General features: G+C 40.4%; 1 protein-coding gene across 6 annotated transcripts in view; it reads right to left on the bottom strand.

Annotated features, from left to right (window-relative positions):
• Positions 1–23,379, bottom strand: part of gpam (glycerol-3-phosphate acyltransferase, mitochondrial) — a 121,874-nt gene that overhangs the window by 60,223 nt on the left and 38,272 nt on the right. For 5 of the 6 annotated variants that reach the window (XM_055646947.1, XM_055646946.1, XM_055646943.1 and 2 more), the window contains 15 exons: positions 21,543–21,692; positions 20,643–20,742; positions 17,966–18,102; positions 16,775–16,874; positions 15,491–15,703; positions 14,304–14,417; positions 13,458–13,543; positions 11,857–11,972; positions 10,096–10,166; positions 9,129–9,393; positions 7,545–7,681; positions 7,282–7,359; positions 5,229–5,354; positions 3,956–4,076; positions 572–640 (listed from right to left, as the gene is read on the bottom strand). In XM_055646947.1, coding sequence (XP_055502922.1) covers positions 572–640; positions 3,956–4,076; positions 5,229–5,354; positions 7,282–7,359; positions 7,545–7,681; positions 9,129–9,393; positions 10,096–10,166; positions 11,857–11,972; positions 13,458–13,543; positions 14,304–14,417; positions 15,491–15,703; positions 16,775–16,874; positions 17,966–18,102; positions 20,643–20,742; positions 21,543–21,692 — 1,883 coding nt within the window. The remainder of the gene's footprint in view (positions 1–571; positions 641–3,955; positions 4,077–5,228; positions 5,355–7,281; positions 7,360–7,544; positions 7,682–9,128; positions 9,394–10,095; positions 10,167–11,856; positions 11,973–13,457; positions 13,544–14,303; positions 14,418–15,490; positions 15,704–16,774; positions 16,875–17,965; positions 18,103–20,642; positions 20,743–21,542; positions 21,693–23,379) is intronic. The other variant, XM_055646948.1, reaches the window with a different exon arrangement.

The following is a 23,379-nucleotide window of genomic DNA, read 5'->3' as shown; positions in this document are numbered from 1 at the left end:
ATCCTGGCAATACCCTCGTAAATCCTCTCTGTACCCTTTCCAGCTTCTTCCAGTTAGAATTCTAAAGTCTATTTGTGGTTTAGGGTAAATTAGCAGTCAAATTACTGAGAATTTTGAAAATTAGGAAAGCTTTTAAATGTCTGACTCTGAGGTTTTGTTCTTTTTTTCTCCTACATCCTTCCTCCATGTGGTGAACCAGGCACAACTTCCAAATCAGAAAGCTGGGTTCAAGACTTCAGTCCAGCACAAGGCTCAATATCTGGGTTAATGTTTTGGTGCAGCTCTGAGAGGTTGCTGAATGGTCAAAAGTACTATCCCTGCCTTAACATCCTCTGTATTAGATGTTTATCCAAAAGGCCTGAAATATTATTACTGGTTCCATTTAAAATCTTTGACAGGGTTTTTATTTTGGTGTTCAAACATAAATCATAACAATAAAGGGGTCTGAAATATTTGGAGCTATGAATAATGTTTGTTTATCTTGCAAGTTCATATAAGCAGTTTATGAATTTAGCGCAAAGGAAATTAGATTTCAAATGATCATACTGTATCTCATTTGTTCATGACTCACCAAATACTGCTATTTTCATTTCGGTTCGGGATAAAAGATATTTGTGAAACTTGCTGATGTATTCAGTTTCTGAAAAACAACATATTTCTGAAAGTTGCTTATGAATGAGGATTGATTAAATAGAGCATTATACATTGCCTTTTCTTTCTCCATTTTGAGTGGAGTTTAACTACTATAGCAACTTCACCCTGGGCAATCGATTTTATTGATGCTGAAATTACCTTGCATATAACGCAGCACAAATTCAACAAAGCCAGGACTGACCATGTACGGTGAGCAGCTGTATTTGGATGTTATCTATTATTGTTGATATTTCAAAATGGCTTGCCACAAATGAGAACCAGATTCTAAAAGCCGCGGCCATACCGACAGCAGGCGTGGCTCACCCGCCGTGGAATCGAGCGAGGGAAGTCACCGAGCCCGGCCACTGCTCGCCCCCGAAGATTGGGGACCAGAGATGATGTAGAGGGAGTCGGTGGCGGACACGGTATAAAGGGACAGTAAAAAGAACTGGGGGTCTTATCTTCCGCGCCCTCAAGGTCGGCTACAGGAGGCACCTCCGGGGTACAAAGGTTGAAGATGTTTGAGCATGGAGTGGGGCGACAGTTCGCAGGACCGGATAGACCTGCAGCTGCAACGGGGCTTATTAGCCAGCTGTAGTTGGGAAATGACGCCAAAAGCTGGCAACTATTGCACATAGACTCAGTGAGCTGTTTCTATGTATTATGTACTTATTGTACTTATGTATGGTAATAATATTCTGACCAGACTGCAAAAAATGAATATCACTGTACCTTGGTATACGTGATAATAAAGGTACCATAGAACCATTGATTAAATTTACAGCAGCAGATTTGGCTTCAGTTCGTTTAGGCAATTCACATATTTATCTGCAAAGGCAATTACACTGCAGAGTACAAGGATTTCTCTTTCTTAAATAAAACTTGACAAAAATAAAAAAATAGCAGATTCTGCAAATAGTCATACAGTACGGAAACAGGCCTTTCGGCCCAACTGCCAACCAAGATGTTCCATCTACACTAGTCCCACCTGCCCATACTTTGGCCCATATCCTTCAAAAGCTTTCCAATCTGAAGCAAAAACAGAAAATGGTGGAAATACTCAGCAGGTCGGATAGTGTATATGGGAAGAGGAATATGGTCAATCTTGCAGGTTGAAGACCCTTCTCCAGGACTGGAAGAGGGAATAAAAGTGAGTTTTATGCTGCAGGGAAGTTGGGGGGAGGAAAAGTTAAGACAAACTGAATATCTATGATAGGTCGAGCTTAAGTTGCTTTGGGAATACATTGTTAATAGAGCAGGTGTAAGTTTTGAGTGCCCTCCATAATGTTTGGGGCAAAAACCCATCATTTATTTATTTGCCTCTGTACTCCACAATTTGAGATTTGTAATAGAAAAAATCACTTGGTTAAAGTGCACATTGTCAGATTTTAATAAAGCCCATTTTTATACATTTTGATTTAGAAAACAGGTGCAGGAGTAGGCCATTTCACCATGTAGAAATTACAGCAGTGTTTATACAGTGTACGAGTGATCGGTGGTCGACGTGGACTCGGTGGGCCTAAGGGCCTGCCATACCATAGTTACGCAACCAGACACAATTAAATTTAAGGTAGCTCTTTTTTCCCCAAGAACCCTTTTTTGCTTGTCCAAGTCAAGAGTCAAGAGAGTTTTATTGTCACATGTCCCAGATGGGACAATGACATTCTTGCTTACTGCAGCACAACAGAATATGTAAACATAATACAGAACAGGAGATAAAAGTTCAGTGTGTCTATATACCCTAGCCCAAATATATATATACCCAATAAATAAACAGATAAAGTGCAATAGGCTGTTATTGGTCAGAGTTTGGAGTTTGGTGATGGACCATCCACCACCTCCAGTTTAAATTCCATTTTGAATATTTTTGGAGGACCAGGAAACCAAGAAGCAAGAGTTACTCCAGGGAGTTACTCCAGCTCCAGGGAGTGATTCTGCGTTGGGTTTCAGCGGTCGCGGCGAGGCAGCGACCGGACAGCAATGGCAGCCAGATCTCCCACAATGCAAAGGGAGGGAGAAAGTGCCGGCGCCGACCAGTTGCCGTGGCAGTGCGCATGTGCAGGGCGGCCGGCCAGCGGATGAGGAGCGTCCGGAGAGCGGAGACCTGGACACGGATGGCGGGCGGAGACGGAGAGTGACAGAGAGAGATATAGAGACAGGGGCATGCTCAGAGTTGAACGGCAGGTGTCCCGGATGCTTGCCAAGCCGGGCAAAATGGCACGGCTGTTAGGTTGCCCAGTGGGACTTTATGTGGCCATTGGCACCCCGGGCAACCGTTAATTTCGAGCCCTGTTGCTGTGTCCCAAACATTATGGTGCCCTGAAATGGGGGGACTGTGTATAAACACTGCTGTAATTTCTACAGTGAAACCAAAATGTATAAAAAAAGACCTTTATTAAAATCTGACACAGGTCACGGTGTACTAATGGAGAAGGGAAAATTATTTTTAAAAAAGAGCCAATGCCACACTTGGGAGGACGGAAAAATATGTCTGGTTTGGATAGAGGTAGAGAAAGTGTGTTATAGGAAGTTGGTGAATTCATTATCGAGTCCAGTAAGCATTCGGAAATGGTCAATCGAGAATGTTAATTTTGCTTGGATGTGGGGATTCCAAACAATTTGTTTTAATTTTAACTTTTGATTTCCTGCATTTTCAGTTTTTGGGTATTGTACGATTGCTCATTCGGTGATTAATATATAGTGATCAACGGAAGCTAGAAGACTCTTGCTCATTGTCAGTCAAGGCTGGCTAAAGAATTAACTGGACCTGCATTGTAAGTGCTGTGCCAACAAGAGCAGTTCAGAAGCTGATGTGACTAGTTTGTCTTTTTAACATCTTCTTGTCTTTCTACTATCTACAACATAAATCAAGAGAATGGATGAATACTCTCCACTTGCCAGAAGGTAACTTAAATATTTAAGGAGCTCGCCACACGATCCAAGCAGCAGTGCATTTCATAACTCATCTTGAAAATTGCCCCACTTGCCTAAACATTCTACAGTGTTCACCATCCACTTTGGCAACTCACTAAATTTTCTTTGAATTAATTTCCTACCTTTATCAATTAGATGAACCAAATGCAAGGCAAAATCACTGCCACTACACCTCTAAATTCCCATTCAAGCCATGCACTATCCCTACCTGGAATTATATTGATTTTCCTTTATTGTCACCGTGTCAAACGCCTGGACCTTTCTATTCAATAGTCGATCGATGGTCAGCGCAGACTCGGTGGGACTTAGGGCCTGTTTCCACGCTGTATCTCTAAAACTAAAACTACAAATGAAGAAAGCACAAGTAATGAACTCAGTAAGAACCTACCTTCAACTGGAAGTCTGAAGCTTTGAATATAAACAGCGGCTGAAAAGTAAGCTTCCAATAAAGGGCCCAATAATCTTTGCAAGAAAGTGATGAACGCCTGGTGATCTGGCGACTGGCTCACCTAGAAAAGTTACAATTGAAAATGATTTGCCATTTCACAAATGACATTTTACGTATTAACACATTTTGTGTGGGGTTACTCACATTGCAGTTATTTGAATGCTATAAAATACAGTTAGAAATACAGCTTCCAGTCTTCTTTCAGCAAATGGCAGAAGCCACATAATAGAAAATCAATCGGATGGTAGCACGTTTCATTTTATTTATGACATAAATGGTTGTCATTCAGCTCATTAAGTCCGTGCCACCCTCAGAGTAATCCCATCAATCACACTCCCTCATTAATGCCTCTGCATTTTATTTTCTCACACATGCCCATTAGCTTCATTCTAATCCCAGACCATCATTTACACGAGGAGTAATTTACAGAGCCAATTAACTTCCCAACCGAGGACAACTCAGATGGGAATTTAATTCAATCAATCTATTGCACTTACTCTGATTGCCCAAAAGTATATTGAAGAAGCCAAAATTTAATCTATAAAATGTTCCATTGAATGGCCCAGGAACTATGAGCATTTAAACCACATTGTTTAATTAAATTTCTGAGATACAGCGCAGAAACAGGCCCTTCGGTCGTCCGGATCCGTACTGACCAGTGATCCCCGTACATTAGCACCATCCTACGCACTAGGGACAATTTACAATCTTTACCAATGCCAATTAACCTACAAACCTGTACATCTTTGGAATGTAGGAGGAAACCGGAGCAACCAGGGAAAACCAACGCGGTCAGAGGGAGAACGTACAAACTCTGTACAGTCAGCATCCGCAGTCAGGATTGAACCCGGGTCTCTGGTGCTCTACTGCTTGTCACTGTGCCGCCCCTTTGAGTATTTTTTATAATCTGACAACTTAATCCAGGATTAAGTTTTTTTATTGTCGCCTGTACTGAGGTACGGTGAAAACCTTTGATTTGCATGCCATCTAATCAAATCAGATAATACTAAACATAAATACAACCAAGCCAAACTCAAGTACAATAGTTAAAGCAAAGGGACAGATACAGAGTGTTGAATATTGCTCTCAGCGCTATAGCTCAACAGTTCTAGAGACCAAGTCCAACATCCGCAATGAGGTAGAGAAGATTTGGACTGTACTCTAGTACCAAGGACCGTTCAGAAATCTGCCAGAAGTGTTTTACATTTCATACCTTTAGGTAACGATCGCGCTGCTCTTCCCCATAGTCACTGTCATCTTCTTCATCACTTCTCCATGACAGACCATCTGGGTACTTATTCGCCCACGTCTCCTCTGTGGGACTGGGGCTCAGGTCCTCCTGTCCATTCATTAAGCAAAAACATGTTACTATTTGGGAAATACCCATGTCATTTATCACCCAAGTCTCTATTGCAGTGCACTACATTCATTCCTTTTAAGTTTGGCATGTTTTTTTTTTTTAAGTCTCACACTGAGCCACCATTGAAGGGATGGACAGAAACTATGGGTAATGATGGCGATGAGTGAAGTTTTTTGCTGATTTGCAGCCAATGTACTCCTACAGACAGTCGCTCTTGCAGTTCAGACAGATACAGTGTTTAAACACAGCAAATTTAAATCAAATGTGACACGTTCTCAAATCAATATAGCTCACACGTTATAGAAGTAGAATTGAGCCATTCGGCCCATCGAGTCTACTGCGCCATTCAATCATGGCCAATCTCTGCCTCCTAATCCCATTTTCCTGTCTTCTCCCCACAACCCTTGACATTCATTCTAATCAGGAATTTGTCTATTTCTGCCTTAAAAATATCCACTGACTTGGCCTCTACAGCCCTCTGTGACAATGAGTTCCACGGATTAACTCTGACTAAAGATGTTCCTCCTCACCTCTTTTCTAAAAGTGCGCCCTTTAATTCTGCGGCTATGACTTCTGGTCCTGGACTCTCTCACCAGTGGAAACATCCTTTTCACATCCACTTATCTATGCCTTTCATTATTCCGTAAGTTTCAATGAGGTCCCCCCCCTCAACCTTCTAAACTCCAGCGAGTAGAGACCCAGTGCTGTCAAACATTAAAATATAATGCACAGTGTCGAAGAGACCAGGTCCCTGTGCATTGCTTTCATCCCAGAGTGCAAATTCTGGTTTAATCATCATGTCCCAGTTCAAGAGAAAAACATTGGATTTAAGTTGATGTAGCTACCAAGTTTCAGAACAATATATCAGGGATTTCCTAGCTGCCACTTGGAATGCTGTAATTTTCTGCATTCTAAAATAAGGTACAAGTTTGTTCATTCATCACAGCTTTACATCTCATAGATTACATATAGATTATTTATGTGGCAGTATTTAACTTGCTATATTAATTTGATAATGTATTACACTTAAAATAATTGCTACCTCGACATGCTTGAACTACTGGAACAACAGCACTGTAGGAGTACTGTAGGAGGCTGCAAAGCAGCAAAAAGGCTCAGTCACCACCGCATCTATTAAAAAATGATTACAGAATGGCACTTTATTTTAAATAGTAGTAAAAATTAAAACTGAAAAATACAGGTATATAAAATATTGAAAAATGTTATTTCAAATACGCAGTATAATGCTTTTATATTTTGAACTTGTGTTTATTCGATCAATTTGAGATACTGAGTTTTTACAAGTCTCTTAACAAATTCTGGAACAATATATGCATTCTACGTGAAACCACAGCTGGGAGTGGAGTTTAGATATACAGCGCGGAAACAGGCCCATTGGCCCCCTGAGTCCACACCGACCAGCCCTGCAATCCCCACACATTAACACTAACCTATATTAAGAACAAATTTTACCAAGCCAATTGACCTACAAAGTTGTATGTCTTTGGAGTCTTGGAGAAAACACATGTCTGTCAAGGGGAGAACATACAAACTCCGTACAGACAAGCACCCTTAGCCAGGATCAAACCCAGGTCTCTAGCGCAGTAAGCGCTGTAAGGCTGCAACTCTACAACAGCGCCACTGTGCCGTCCAAAGAAAAGAGAGAAAAGGACTAATTTCTAAACATTAATGGAGAACAAAGAACATGATATATTGTAGGTTTTCTTTTGTGCTTCAATCAGGCTTCCTTTAAATGTAACCAACTATTTCCTACTGAATTACTGCTGGTGGAGAAAACTGGATTGTTTTGGATTGGTTTAGTAACAAGAAGTTCTGATTTTATCCCACTCCTATGGGTGAACCATCAATGGTGCAGCACTTAAAGTTCAACAAGTTGCTTGCTCACCTCTGCCACCAACAGGATGCCGTACTGAATGAACTTGCTCACAGCGTCATTGAAAACTTGGTATATTGCCTGGCAGGGCTACAAATGGAAATTACTTATAATTAGATCATTTAATGTAGGATCAACAATAATCTCATTGCTGCTACATTTGGTGAAAATGCCGTGGGAGTGTCCCACATGCCATTGTTCATTTAGCAGTTAAATCAATAATATATATTAATCAGAACTCATCATACAATATATCGCACTTAGTTTAGACTCACCAATCCTACAATCACCTCATTGGAAAGGAGGTGACACAGATCAGCTGCTGTACGAACAAGCCTTTCCTGGCTGACTGTTGGGTCCATTTTGCCAGGTCCTGAAATATTCTCCCTTAGTACAGCACAGAGGGAAGAGGCTGCAATACAATGAAATAGGTTCAACAATGGAAATTGTGAGAAATGAAATAGTGAGATAATCACATTACAGTGAACGGACCATGGAAGCAGGAGTGGGTCACACAGTCACAGAATCATTCAGTGTGGAAACAGTCCCTTCAGCCCAACTAGCCCGTGCCGACAAACAGGTCCCACCTGCCTGCGTTTGGCCCATATCCTTCTAAACCCGTCCTATCCATGTACCTACCTGAAAGCTTCTTAAACATAGGCATGATTTGACTGAATAGCACGCAAAGTTTTTCACTGTGTCTTGATACACGTGACAATCATACACCAATATCAATACAGTCAACACTTGTTATTACATACCTCTTTGTAACAGATTTCAGTTTAATAGGACTGTCTATTTAGGAACACAGGATGCTATTTACACTGCACTGAAATTGACAGGCCATTGAAATTGGCAGGCCATGGCTTCGATCTACACTTAAAGGGCCTGTTCCACTATACGAGTTTACCCAAGAGCTCTCCCGAGTTAAAAAAAAAATCAAACTTGTGGTAAGTACGTAGAATGTACGTAGCGGGTACGTCGGAGCTCGGGACGTCTCTTAGCGGCTCGTAACGCTAACGGCAGGTACTCGGGAAACAAGGTAAGCTCGTGAAGTTATTTCAACATGTTGAAAAATGTCCACGAGAGCTCCGGGTACCTACGAGCAGCTATTACCGTAATTCTTCGAGTTCGAGGGGAAACTCGGGAGAACTCTTGAATTACCTCGTACTGCGGGACAGGCCCTTAACTCTATTTAACAATGTAACAAACAGCTTTTATTTTTAGTCATAAAAATATATTTTTAGCTGTTAAAAAGAACTTTATGCACTCAGCAGGTTAGTGTCTTTGGAAGGAGAAAGAGAGTTAACGTTTAAAGTCAATGTCCTTTCACCCTGAGCAGTCATTGTGTCATGGGAGTCTCACTTAGACAAGGTTTCCACACCCCAATGCCCCAGACCTCCCACAATCTCTAAATGCAGGTATCAGCAGCAGGGGCAGCAGTTATTGCCGTTCCCCAGCTGCGCTCGACAAGGTGGTGCCGGGCGGCCATCTTGGGCCACAGCGCTCCTTGTAGTGAGGGAGGTCCCACTGGGCTGTCAGAGACGGGGCTCCCGGATTCTGGCCCAGTAGCCCAGGCTGAGATGTCAATGGGGGGGGTTGGGGAAACCTTTATTCTGTTATTGCGGACAATTGGCAAAAACAGACACACCCCACCCCTCCCTCCACGATCTGTTCAATCAGTAGTCTACCGACATAGTTCTTTCCCCAGACCACTTTGGTTTTCCTGTATATGAAGCTTAAATATCCTGCTTCATCCAGTGGCTTAATTAGAATTTTAGCCAAAACAATCAAATTATAAACGTAAATGCCAAAGTATTGTTCCAATCACTGTCAAGACTGAGATGTTAAGCACTTACCCAGTATTGCTTCGGTGAGAAAAACCTGAAAAATGCCGTTGCTGTAGAAATTCAGCTCAAACAGGGCTGGAATCGTCGTGGTTGGTGCAATAAAGAACTCACTGTTTCGTCGGGAGCTTCTGACATTAACACAGTCTCCCAGTAAATGAAGGGCATGCATTACGACGTCTTCAGAATTTCCAGAAAATCCCAGATCAAAATCCCGAGCCAGGACTACCTCTTTCATACAGAAAAAATCTTCCACTAATTTTGATAAGTGGACACCCTGAAAGAAAAAAGACATGAAAATAATGTCATCTATGTTAGATAGAATCACATCCACTTTTTACAACTGCAATTACAAATGCAAATTTGTGAAGAGATAATTGCACATATAATTATGCACGTGTTAGTCGAGCAGAATATTGATTGGAAATATTAAAACCTCTATCATTGTCTATAGGCCTTGATTCTTCCGTCAAGTCAGAAGTACACACAATGTAATCAGAGTAAGGGCACTAAACCACTTGATCTTGATTATTTTTCACTTGGTGTACTGTGACAGGGAAGACACTCTACACATCAAATGCTGCATTGCAGTTCAGAGTAAGTCAAATGCAAGCCAATTATGTTCTCAACCTTTGTAATATTGAAGGATTTTGTTTGAGTGTATTTATAGAAAATTTATATTCCATGTGCCTTCAACTTTTTATTATAATTTTGTGATTTGCGTCATGTAGTAAACTGTATTCTAGATTTCTTGAAAAAAGCAGCTGTGATGCGATGCAGGTAACTATTTTCAAATTACTGGCAGCTCCTCATTACATTAATTGACTTTAAATTGGTCACATCCAAAAGCCAAGAGTACAATTTTAATGTCCACTGTACAAAAGTGTTACAAAGAAACAAAGAGTGAATATACTCTGCATCTCTCACCACGTTAGCACATGCCAGTTTTAATGACAGCTTACAAATGCAAATCCCTCACCTCTCGGTGCCGGTAGAGAAGCAAACACGCAACAATGTGAGTGGACATCACAGCAGAACATCTACTGGCAGCTGGAATAGACAAATAAAATGACTGTTTTTGATGGGGCATCTTGATCGCCATAGATGAGTTGGATGAAGGGCCTGTTTCCATGCTGTATGATTCTATGATTAAGACTCTATCGACAATAAATAAATGGAATGTGACAAACCGACTTTTCGAAGACTCAGACAGTAAAATCTTCAAACACTTGAGCAATTACATTAGAGCTTTCGATATGGTTTACTACATTTTCCCTTCGGAAATGAACAAGAATTTTGTAACTAATTAAAAGATTTGCTGACAAAATATTTAAATTTAATTTAATTTAATTTAATTTCTTTCCCATTAATGCAGCAACTCATGCTAAAATATAGCGGGCGTTAGCAGCCCTCTGATAACTTGCTCAAATCTCCATTTCCAGTATGAACATCAGTGACAAGTTACAAAGCGCTGGAGAAACTCAGGGGGTCAGGCAGCATCTGTGGAGGGAATAGACAGATGACATTGCGAGTCGGGACCCTTCTCTTTTTTCTCGAGTCCGAAGAATGGTTCCAACCCTAAACATTGTCTATCCATTCCCTCCACAGATGTTGCCTGAGCCACTAGGTTCATCCAACACTTCATGTTTTCCTCAATATTCCAGTAATGCAGTTCCTTGTGACTCCAGTACATTAATAGGCATATTAACTATGGAAATGCAAGGGAGATGCAGCATGCAAACTGCATGGGTGGTGGGTGGAAAATGCGTGACCAGCTGAGCCTATTTCTGTCCACACAATTTCTAGCATGGCAATGATTACAACAGGAACAGACATCAGAATTATTTTTCCTACTCTCGTGACCAAGAGAATCGATTACACAAAACTCGCTGGTATTTTATAGAAGTTTGGAGAATGCAAACTACATAAAATTTGTAACACAGAAACAACCCATTTAACCCAATTAGTCTATGGCAGTACTTATGTCCGACAAGAAACATCTCCTGTCCCATCATCTAAATGCATCAGCATAATCTATATCTGGAATGGACATTGCTCATAATACCTAGAGAATGGACTGGACTCTAAAAATGACGCTAAAACATGGCGCCACTTGCACGAGGGACCAGTAGTTTATTTCTGTTCAATTTGATAATCGGGGATGTGCTTAGGTGGACTGTTGTAAGAATTTTTCATTGTGCATTTGCACTTCGCACATTTCCCAGTAGCTGTAAAAGTATGTTCTGCACTGTTTATTTTCTTGTTCACTACCTTTAATAAATGTTTAAAAAACATTTAGACAGGTACATGGATAAGATAGCGTTACAGAAATTTGGCAATGCAGGCAGGTGGGACTAGTGTAGGCAGGTAGGACCAGTGTAAATGGAGCACGTTGGTCGGCATGGGCAAGTTGAATCGAAAGGCGTTTCCTTGCTGTATAACTCTATGACTTCATGTGACAATAAATGCTTCATTGACCTTTGTCTTCCTCATACACATGTAGCTTTCACTTGGAATCATCTGGATTATTTGTTTCAATTACTTCAAGTTCCCCAATTCAATTTGAACTTGGAACCATCAATTTTAAACATTGTCTGTAACTTCAACCCTTGCCTTAATTAAATGTTCTATTTGCATTGTCAATTCATAAAAATAGCATGTTGTTTCACAAAAAACTGAATGTTTAATTTGCATTCGGCAAAGAAAATCAAACTTAAAAAATGATTCAAGCCACACTTACTGAATAGAGCATGTTTGGCTACATTGGAGATCAGCTGCCGCCGGTATTGTTCATCAAATAAATCTCTGGAGATTACAACAGGTGCAAGATCTTGCTCAATATGGTTAAGGCCTGGTCTATTGGGATAAAGCAACGCATAGTGAAGCATTGAAGGATTTTTTTTTGTAAACCATATGAAAATGCAGTGACTAGGCTCAAACTAAAATGCATACATTTAACAAGCATAAAAGGAATTCTAAACTTTAATTTTGTCATTATTCTGTTTTTTTTTTAATCCTTTGACATTATTTTGTACTAGTAAAACATCTCCCCCAAAAATACAATAATGCTGCATCTTTATTTCCTGAGAAACTGAATAAAACATTTTAAGAAATGCTTCTTCATAGATTGTTAACCAATGCCGCACAAGTTGTAATGGTGCGTAAGTTTCCATCGAGTTTTATGTTGCTGGAGGTGTGGCTTTGAAGCCCGTGATGCAAAATACTTCTTATAACGTTAACATCTGTAACCAACTTCAGACGCACGAACTGAATCTTCTGTGTAAATCATTTAGAAACACAAAGAAGCTGTGCAAACTACCTGCAGGGTTTTTTGAACATACTGTTTTAAAGCAGGTAACCACAAATTCTTCACGTGTTCACGATTATCGGTGCCACTGCAGAAAAACTGCTCAGCACGCTGATTACAGGATGCCAGAAAACCCTTGTTACAACAGATATGGAGGGGGGGGGGGGAAAGAGGCGGTGTCCATTATTGTCGATTGTCCATTATAACTAAGTGGGTAAATTTGTACAGCATTGGAAAACAGCCTGTAAATATACGCTAAATAAGACACGTGATGAGCAGGAAAATTAAACACAGACTGAGACTGAACGCTCTGACGTTCTTTTGGTGCTGTTTATGACACTGCTGTGACATGGTTACCATCAGTGACGGCATGCAAGGTACCTCCAAAATGTTATAAACTAGATTTTCACATTTTTAATATTACAAAAAGATTACTAGAATTTAAAAAAAAATAACATTATTAATTATCTTAGGCGGTCAGGCCCTTAAACAGCTAAAGCTGCTTATAGTTGAACGATCCGCCATAGACACCAATAGGAACAATATGCCTGCCGGCAACTTTTGTCCAAGAGAAACACCCTAGTTACCGTATCGAATGATCTTTGCATATTTTTTTCTTGTGAATGTCTGTAAAAACAGAACCAGTTCGTTACATGGGATGCCTGTGTGCGCTTCACCTACAAAAGGTGGAGAATTTATCAGATGATATTCAGCAAATATTTCTGTCACTCAGCTGCATCCAGTTAAAGTGGCTGCTTCCTGTTGCCTTTCCAATGAGACGCATATAAATTGAGGCAGCTGATCTCTGACCCACTGCTCAGTCTTTGTTCCTGATACGAATGGACACCTCGGTTACAACAGATTCCGTCCGCTATAACCAAAATCTGTTATAAAGAGGTCCGTAATAACGAGGGTTGACAGTAATGAGACTAATTGCTGCAACAAGTAAGAATTTAATTGTTCCGTTTCTGGACATGTGACAACAAAATCCTCTTAACTCTTGATATGCTTCCCTTCACAAACCCAGTGCTTACCTTTCAGTGATAATGGTCGGAAGAAGATTTTCTTCCAGGGATAGGGTTGCAGGCAATGGACGATTCCGCTGAGTATCAATGTATTCCTAAAGAAGCAAAGGTTACGTTTTTACATTACTATCTTCACCCACATTTTAAATCACTTTTGAGCAGTCAAATTAGAACTTAGAGAAGGATATATTTGCTTTGTAAGAGCAAATCGTTACTATGTCAAAATAATTGCAAAAATGTTTTGCCCGATAAGGCGACCCCAAAGCTAACGTGTCAAATTTCCTCAAAGGAAAACAAAGCTGGTTGATGATGACATGGGGAATAATATCCAGGTGGAAAAAGAGCTGATGTTCCCTCGGGATAGCTTACAAGATGCCAAACAATTACGGGACATCAATGATCCATGTCGTGAAAGTAAAACAATGCCTTCTTACTGCGAAAACTAAAGTCAATTATTTGTATCTTACAAATCAAAACCTATGTATAAAATATATTAATATTAAGTAAGCTGTATTATTAATGTTTAGTTAACTGTAAGGCACAAGTCAGTTATTTCAATGCTTGATTTAATAATATTAAAAAGGACACAAAGTGCTGGAGTAATTCAGAAGTCAGGCAACATCTCTGGAGCACATGTATAGGTGTTTTGGGGTTAAGACCTTTCTTCCACCACTTTCAACCCGAAGTATCACCTTTCCATGTTCTCCAGTGATGCTGCCTGATCTGCTGAATTACTCCAGCAATTTGTGTTGGTTTGTGTGTTAACCAACCTCTGTACTTCCTTGTTTCTACATTTAATAGTGGGTTTCGACTCTTAAATGCTAAATTCAGGCAATTTCCATTTTTATCACTCACCCTAACAGAAAATGGTTGCCCAAAGTCTACTCGGACACAGCCAAAGTTCTTGCGAAGCATTCTGAAGACTCCTTGTGCAACACCCCAAAGGCTCTCTTTTTTTTTGGGCTTCCCCTAGAAAAGAGCATTTATTAGCATTACTTCATTAAACTTAGAACTGAACCTGTGACTAAATCTTTCATGTTAAACATCAGTGAAGCATATTTGTCACAAAAATAAGTTATTGGGTGTTGTTAATCATCTGTCAATGTGGTAGGCCTCAAACAAATTGTTGGTGATATTTACACCCAAGAACCTGTAGCTCTCGACCATCTCCATCTCCATAATCACCACTGATTCTGAATGGGGTGTGCATGGAAACATTGGCATACACCAGTGAGCTTAAATACAAAGTAATGCCTCCAGAAGATTATAGATATTAATTATGGAAATCACCTGTCAGGTTAGCCTTAATAGTAGCCCTGACCAGGTGGTCTTGAGTTGCTGCTTTGAGTCATTGAAGTTCGTGTTGTTCATAAGTTCATAATACTTCATAAGAGCGGCACGGTGGCTCAGCAATACAGTTGCTGCCTTATAGCGCCAGAGGCCCAGGTTCGATCCTGACTGCGGGTGCTGTCTGCACGGAATTTATACCTTCCCTACCTGACCACGCCATTCAATCATGGCCGATCTATCTTTCCCTCTCAACCCATTCTCCTGCCTTCTCCCCATAACTTTTGACACCCTTACTAGTCAAGAATCTGTCGATCTCCGCTTTAAAAATACCCACTGGCCTGGCCTCCACAACCGTCCGCGGCAATGAATTCCACAGATTCACCACCCTCTGACTAAAGAAATTCCTCCTCATCTTTCTAAAGGTACATCCTTTAATTCTGCAGATACTTTGCTACAGGATTACAACTCAGCGTAAGGATTTGAAACGGGATGGTCTGTGACTTGATGCAGTGCTTGGAGGTGATGTACTTCCAATGACCTGCTGTCTTGGTTATCTTGGGATTGCAGGGTTAGCAGATTGAATGGTTTAGGTCTATGCCAATGTATCCCATGAATGAGTAATAAGAAAACTGAATAACTGATACTTGTATTTCCAGACTTTGTACAGGATAGCAAAACATTCACAACTCAGAGAAAGCAACAGAGCAAGTGCCCAGGATAAAAACAGCATCAATATTAAAAATGGTACCCACCAGCTGTTCACTGTTGTAATTGCCTTCAATGATCCGGTCATAGGAGATTCCCACTGGAATAATCATGACATCAGTAACGATATTCTCACAGAGGCTATCGACCACAATAGAGAGAAGTCCGGTCATGGCCATATATGGTTTACCACTACGAGACCGCGTGCCTTCCACAAATATCTCCATAAACTGCCGCTGCCGCAGAAGTTCCTCAATGTACTGTTAAATTAAATAGGTATCACTCATATATATAAAAATAAATCAGTCATCCCATTACTTACTGGAATCTTATTAGCTGGCACTCCAACCAACTTCTTGCACTAACCTTCGAACATCTAATTTAATTCTGATGTATTTTTAGGACTGCCACAATCGGCACTCATCTAATGATGCATTGGTCAGTGGAATGTAGTATAAACTCATGAAAACCCAGGATTAAATAGAAATAAGCAGCAAACTTATGCTGGAGATCTAAGTTATTGTGATTCAGTGACCTGTCAGGTATCATTTTGGACATAGTTTCTCATTAAGCTCGTCCAGTGAGCCAATATGCAAATTATTGTCTCCAGAAGGCTATATATTGACACAGATTGAAACTACAAATCCACCACTGATTTTCCAGCATCCTTGGTTCTAGAGCCTTTCTGGATTATCTGTTTTGCTGGACCAACAGAGGTCACGGCATCAGAGAGAAGTTCAATAGTACCTAGACCGCTGAGGAGCCGAGATATCGACCCCTCAATGTCAGCTTGGAAGTTGGCTATGGGAACAGATCTGACTGCTCCGACCGGGCCAGAGTTCCTGAACCTCGGCCGCAGGGAGCAAATTCGACCCGCTGATCGGACGCGGAAGTCATCTATGGGAACGGGTCTGCCGGCTCCGGCCTAGCCAGAGTTCTAGAACCCAAGCCACAGGGGGAAAATTGGAACTGCTGATCTGTGCAAAAGTCCTGGTGAGGTCGAGATCGCCCGCCTCACCTGGCCCAGGTGCTATACATTCAGGGGGGCAGGGGATGACGACTTCCAGGCAGGATATCAAGTGCGCTCTCGTAATTTTGTCTCGTAATTTAATGGAGGTGCCAGACCACGTTGTCAGAAAATCGATGCTGGGCCTATGCACGACAAAGGATGAGTACTATACAAGGGTAAAACTGTTCCAACTGAGATTGAAACAAATGAACCTAGGCTACCAAAATAAAACTGGCAGACATGTACGCCTGATGAAAGTATGTACAGACAATTATTTTAAAGGTTTGCTTCCAGTCTCCCAACTATTCCCAGCATAACCTACCACACGCAGCACAGATCTATACAGGATATCCTTCCGTCCATCTGCACCAATATCCAATTTCCTTCGAATGAAGAAGCCACCAAGTTTTCTTATGAGTGTGCTGCAAAAATCAACATTTTATTTCCTAAAATTACATGATTGGAGTAGGTCCAGTACATGAATTCCATAATTTCATTGACAAAAAGAGCACAGGTCTACTATTTGGTTCATGTCTCAGATAAACGAATGCTACTGAACGCTGGAAAAGGTTTCCGTTCAAACTAAGGCCATATCTGTTCCATTGTACAATGTCCAAGGGATCATTTTCATAACTGTCAGTGACAATGACACTAAAATGCATTTGCCTGTCACCATATTTTTCTTTTGTCTTCTATCTTAAAACTGAAGAATTACCCAAAACAATTCATAATCTAAAAGTTCATAACTCCTTCCATTCAATCAGAATCATGTAACGGATTCTGTATTTGTTTTTAGTTTAGAGATACGGCGTGGAAACAGTCCCTTCGCCAACCAAATCCTCACCGACCAACGATCCCCATACACTAACATTACCCGACACACACTAGGGACAATTTACAATTATATCATGCCAATTCGTTTACAAACCTGTAAATCTTTGGAGTGCGGGAGGAAACTGGAGCTTCCTGGAGAAAGTCCACACTTTATTGCTAGGAAATCAAATAAAAACAAAAACTTTGGAAACACTCATCCCTTTGAGCTAGTTTGTGTTAATGGGGCAGATAGACACAATATGCTGGAGTAACCCCGCAACTCAGGCAGCATCTCTGGAGAAAAAATAAAATAGGTGACGATTCGGGTCGGAATCCTTCCTTAGACTTTTGTTAATGGGGAACCTTTGCCTTTTTAATTCTGATTTCACATTCATTTCTCATATTGTTTAATGTCTTACTTTCCAATTAGGTATTTACCTCCCTTTTAGCTACCAATTGATTTTGAAGCCATGGTCATCTAAATTGAAATTTCACAATCTCCTTCTTTCATATGAAGATTATTTGGAGATAGCAAAAAAAATGTTTTAGAGATGAATCTTATGGAAAAGAAAATCTCACTAGGTTTGTGGAAAATATAGTTCAACTACAGAAAGGCACACAACATGAATATGGGAGCTGATATATTTGCATTTAAGAGAGACTTGGATAAAGAAAAGTGCCTTGACTTCATTCCACTCACCTGAAAATGGGAATATTTAAATTATTTCCAGCGGCAATATGCGGTGCTTTGATGTTGTGACAGAAGAGAATGAAAGTAAGCAGCAAGTAGTCAATGTGAGATTTGTGAACCGGTAGAAAGATCAGAGGAACATTCTGCTGGAGAGCAAGAAAAAAAAAAAGATCAATGAAAACATAAACTACCACTTGAAGAAAGCAATAGCTTTCAATATCTGGCTAAAACTTTTCCAAATTTAATAACAACCGAGTTAATAACAGAGCAATCCCTTTCTTATCGTTCCTTCTTAGCAATATGCATTCTAATATTAATTTCAGTGTTGTATCTTATTTATTTTAACTTTGCATAAGCTTGCAGTACCCAGATTGTTCAATGGCCTAATGTATATCGGTAACATGCAGTCATAAATGGATAAATTGTATTTGCAATGCAAACCATATGGGGAATGATTTTATTTTATTATCTCATGTACGTGTTCACATGAATCGTGCCATTCCCCGAATCCTTCCAAATGCTCATCAACAATTCATCAACAATTATTCTCCTATTAACATTTTGGAAAAAACTTATAATCAACCATTGTACAGTATCACCTCCAAATAATCTTCATAATCTCATGAACCAATTAAAAAAAAAAGCCTGATATTTAATACTGGGATCAATGATGTTTAAATGGTGTGTGTAAAGATCCCTTTGGTCAGTAGCAACAATATCAGCTTGAGAGAACAAAAGATGATTGAAATGTAGGTGATTTTAATTGGTGATGGAGTTCAAGGATAATTTCATCTTTTGAATTCAGATGATTAGATAAGAATGCAAAATTACAACCAGTATCCAATGTTCTAAAATCAGCTCACATCAACAAAAAACATTAACCATCTTCCTAATTACTGGACCAAAATTAATGCATAATCTATTTATACAAGAGTGCAGCATCGGAACAGGCCCTTCGACCCACAATGTCTATGTCGAACTTGATTCAAAATTAAACCACGCCCTTCTGCCTGCATGTGACCCATATCTCTCCATTCCCTGCATATTTAACAGGAGAACCAGATACAGCAAGTAAAATCAGTGGGTACCAGGTAGATGGCAGTAGGTGGCATCATACCATGCAAGTATGCCAGTGACCAACTGGCATATGATTTAACCTGCTCAATTTTTTGTGATTTAACTAAAACTGTCACAAGTTAAATATAACCAGTTACATTTGCATTTTGTTCAAATTTGTTTTCATTAAGAGCGACTCAGTGTACGTGGTTCAATGCCAAGGCCTTACAAATGTGGACAAGGCTAATAATCTGCCAAGAATACTGGCAATCCCCACATTATGGCCTACTGGGCAATAGAAATTTGCTGTCATGGATTTTACAAATCACTACCCAAAAATTTGAGATGCAGAATAAAAATCACTCTCCCTGATATTATGCAAAAAAAATAAATAAATGAACATATCTGTGCACATGTGTGAAGAAGGGTTTCGGCCCGAAACGTTGCCTAGTTCCTTCGCTCCATAGATGCTGCTGCACCCGCTGAGTTTCTCCAGCTTTTTTGTGTAACCTATCTGTGCACATGCCCTGACATGTGCAGATGATAACGGTTTGCATAATGGAAAATCAGAATACCTTTTGCTTGGACTGCACCACCCCCCTCCAATTTCAGGTGGTCCTTGCTTTCTCCCTCCTTCCCCTCCCCTTCCCAGCTCTCTCACAGCCCACTGTCTCCGCTTCTTCCTTTCTTCTTCCCGGCCCCTCCATCCCTCCACCTCACGTCACCTATTCCTTCGCTCCATCGATGCTGCCTCACCCGCTGAGTTTCTCCAGCATTTTTGTCTACATTCGATTTTTCCAGCATCTGCAGTTCTTTCTTAAACAATTCTGATGAGTATGTTGGCTAGTTAACTAGAATAAGGATCCCCATAATCTAGCTCTATGTTATCCCACTTTTGCATCCTACATACACTTGGGGCAATTTGCAGAAGCCATTTAAGCTACAAAGCTGCTTGTCTTTGGAGCTTGGAAGGAAACCGGGGCACCTGGAGAAAACCCATGCGGTCACAGGGAGAAGGAACAAACTCCGCAGCAAGCACCCATAGTCAGCGGTCAAACCCAGGTCCTTGGCGCTGTGAGCCAGCAGCTCTACTGCTGTAGCACTGTGCCGCTCCTTTCATAACACTGGCTTCCATCCAGGTTAACAGCGAATAAAAAGTATTTAGGTCATATGCAGGCACAGTCAGCTCTATTCCATATCTTTAATGTTTTTCCTCTTAGCAATTCAAATAATATTTACAAAGTTTCCCATCATCACCAAAGTTAAACAATCATTTGCATGGCACTGTTCAACTTTATACGCAGGAAAACTGAACTTTGGCCACTAGTTAAGATATATGGGAGTGATTTTAATTTGTACACACTCAGTGGTTGTTAAGTGTTCTAGCACTATCAGAGTCATCTGAACAACAACATGCTAAAAGTTAATTCCCCACAGAACATTGAGCAATGGCAAATAATTCATCAGGAGTTACTGTTCAGGATCCAGGTGTTTCCCAACAAAACAAATTAGTCTAATCACACTTGCTCTTCTCTTAGCAACTTATTTTAAAGCAAGGGAAGTGTATACAATGGCCATTCTCAAGCACATTGCACTTCATTAAAGCTGGTGCTTATTTTTAATTGCTTACCTCTGCAGCAGCTTTCTTAACCATCTCAAGCTGTCCTTTGTGAATCTGTATGCTCCAAAAGAAGCCATTGAACAGTTTCAGCAGCACCCAACCTGTTAGTCTAAAAAAACAGGTAGTAGTTTAGTTAAACACATTTTACATGTATGAAACTTAACCTTCATTTTCTTTTTGTTTTCTGCGGCAAACTCAAACCAAAGATTATAGGTATGACAAATGCAATTTACTTTGGTGATTGAGAACCAATGATGTTATAAAAACTGACATAAAAGAGCATTTTGCATTGAAAATGGCAACAGAACCAAAACAAAGAGAATCAAGTATTCAGAGTTTAATTTTTTAAGTCATTCTTTGTCAAATTCTTCACTGGCACAGCCAGCATTTATTCCCTCATTTAAAATCAAGTAATCATCGTGTTGAACAGCACGAATAAAGGCCCTGTGCCCCACCTTGTGCATGCTGACAAGTTGGCATATTGTGCTAGTCCTATTCGTGTGCATTTGGTCCATAGCCCATTACACCCTTACGATTTATATATCTATGTCCAAATCTCTTTTAAAAGTCATAATTGCATCTGCTTCTATGCCGTCAATGATGGTGTCCATTATTGCTGACTGTCTGCAATAACCGAGTGAGGGGGGTGAAGTTTAACCCAAGGCCTGGAGTGGAGATACGCGAGGTTAAACCAGCTGGAATTCACAGGAGCTGCAGAGCTGCCGTCATGCGGTGCACCAGGGAGAGACCCGCGCTACTCACACAACCAATAGTACGTCACGTGGCGCTATCTCATTAGGTAACTGGCAGAAGTGGGGGTCGGTGAAATGGGAGCCTCGCTCTGCTAAAACCAAAATCCGCTATATTATTGTGAGAGTTTACTCTGTTAAAATTGATGGACATAATTACCTGATCACAGCTGGCGAGATGTTTGCCACCATTTGCTGAAGGATCCCTCTAGCTTTTCGCTTTACTTTATTCACAGCTTTGGGCTCTGGCTGGGCAAGAGTTTCCACGGGCATTCGATCAGTCACAGTTTCCACAATGGCCTTTTGCACTCTGCAGTTCACAACGCCAGAAATAAGATTTTTTTTTTTAAAGAGCATTTTTTTTAAAAAGTGCATCTCCATTCTTTCCCATAATTTTCACCATACCACTTTCAATACTCAAGATCTTTTCTTTTAAATGGTTATAACTGACTTTGCAAATGTAAGCTGTATATATATATTTGTGCGAAGCAAATAAAAAACTGAGATTCTGGAAATTTAAAGTAAAGGTAGAAACTGCTGAAACAAAAAATACTCAGCAGACGACATAGCATCTGTGAAGGGGGAAAAGGAGTCAGCTACTCAAATCTAAACGCGATTCTTGCAGTTTGGTGGGCACTCCGTAAATAGGGACAAATCGTGGGGAATCCTGAAATTATCTGCAGATTAATAAGAATCTTATAGTATAAAGATAAAGTAATATCTTTCAGTGTGACCTTATTAAATAACATTTATTCAGAACATGGTGATTAGATACATAGTTTTCCTTTTATGACCCCTCTCCCCCCACCCCCGCCCATTCCGTCTATATCCCACCATCTGGCTTTACAATCCACTCCTCTTCTCTTCTTATCTTACACCCCGTTTGTGGAAAGAGAAACTAGGTTAACATTTCAGATTGATGACTGAAGGAGTCATTCATGCTTAGGCTAATTACCGTTAGCATATTTTATTATTTTGTCTCGATATTTCTAGCAATATTATTTTGAACGCTTGGGGATGGGCTTTGATACGTAGATGAACGTTACATATATCATACCAGGAGAGGGAGTGGCCAGATCAGACTGGTGCAGGCACGGAAGAGAGAATACAGTTCTTACCAGAAGAGAGAGGGAAAGAGAGAACGGAAAATTACAGCTTGTATGAGAATAAGGAACACCTGGTATGAATCATCTCTTTGTTTGTACAACTATTTCAATAAAGAATCAATTAAACTGGAAATAAAGGCTGGAGGATACGTTTTCCTTGGCATAAGTTCACTCCTTCCTGCCTGTGTAACCATATAACCATATAACAATTACAGCACGGAAACAGGCCATCTCGACCCTTCTAGTCCGTGCCGAACACATAATCTCCCCTAGTCCCATATACCTGTGCTCAGACCATAACCCTCCATTCCCTTCCCATCCATATAACTATCCAATTTATTTTTAAATGATAAAAACGAACCTGCCTCCACCACCTTCACTGGAAGCTCATTCCACACAGCTACCACTCTCTGAGTAAAGAAGTTCCCCCTCATGTTACCCCTAAACTTCAGTCCCTTAAATTCTCAAGTCATGTCCCCTTGTTTGAAGCTTCCCTACTCTCAGTGGGAAAAGCTTATCCACGTCAACTCTGTCTATCCCTCTAATCATTTTAAAAACCTCTATCAAGTCCCCCCTTAACCTTCTGCGCTCCAAAGAATAAAGTCCTAACTTGTTCAACCTTTCTCTGTAACTTAGTTGCTGAAACCCAGGCAACATTCTAGTAGTAATGGCAACGGAAAGTTGGACATTGGAAAAGTTTGAAATTGTCATTACAATCTTTCAAAAAAGCAAAGAAAAGTAAGAAAACACGGCTGATTTAAGTTGAAGGGGAGAGTGGAGAGAAGGAAGGTTATATTTGTGGTAAGATGGAGATCAAGAGAGGTGGGAACTTGGTGATGCAGAATACTAGTTGCTAGAAATCTGGATTAAAAGAAAATTTCCAGTAGGTGA

The sequence above is a fragment of the Leucoraja erinacea genome, chromosome 15, assembly GCF_028641065.1.
Source record: "Leucoraja erinacea ecotype New England chromosome 15, Leri_hhj_1, whole genome shotgun sequence".
NCBI lineage: Eukaryota > Metazoa > Chordata > Chondrichthyes > Rajiformes > Rajidae > Leucoraja > Leucoraja erinaceus.
The sequence above is the reverse complement of the archived record's forward strand: the minus strand, read 5'-3'. Positions and strand labels throughout refer to the sequence as shown.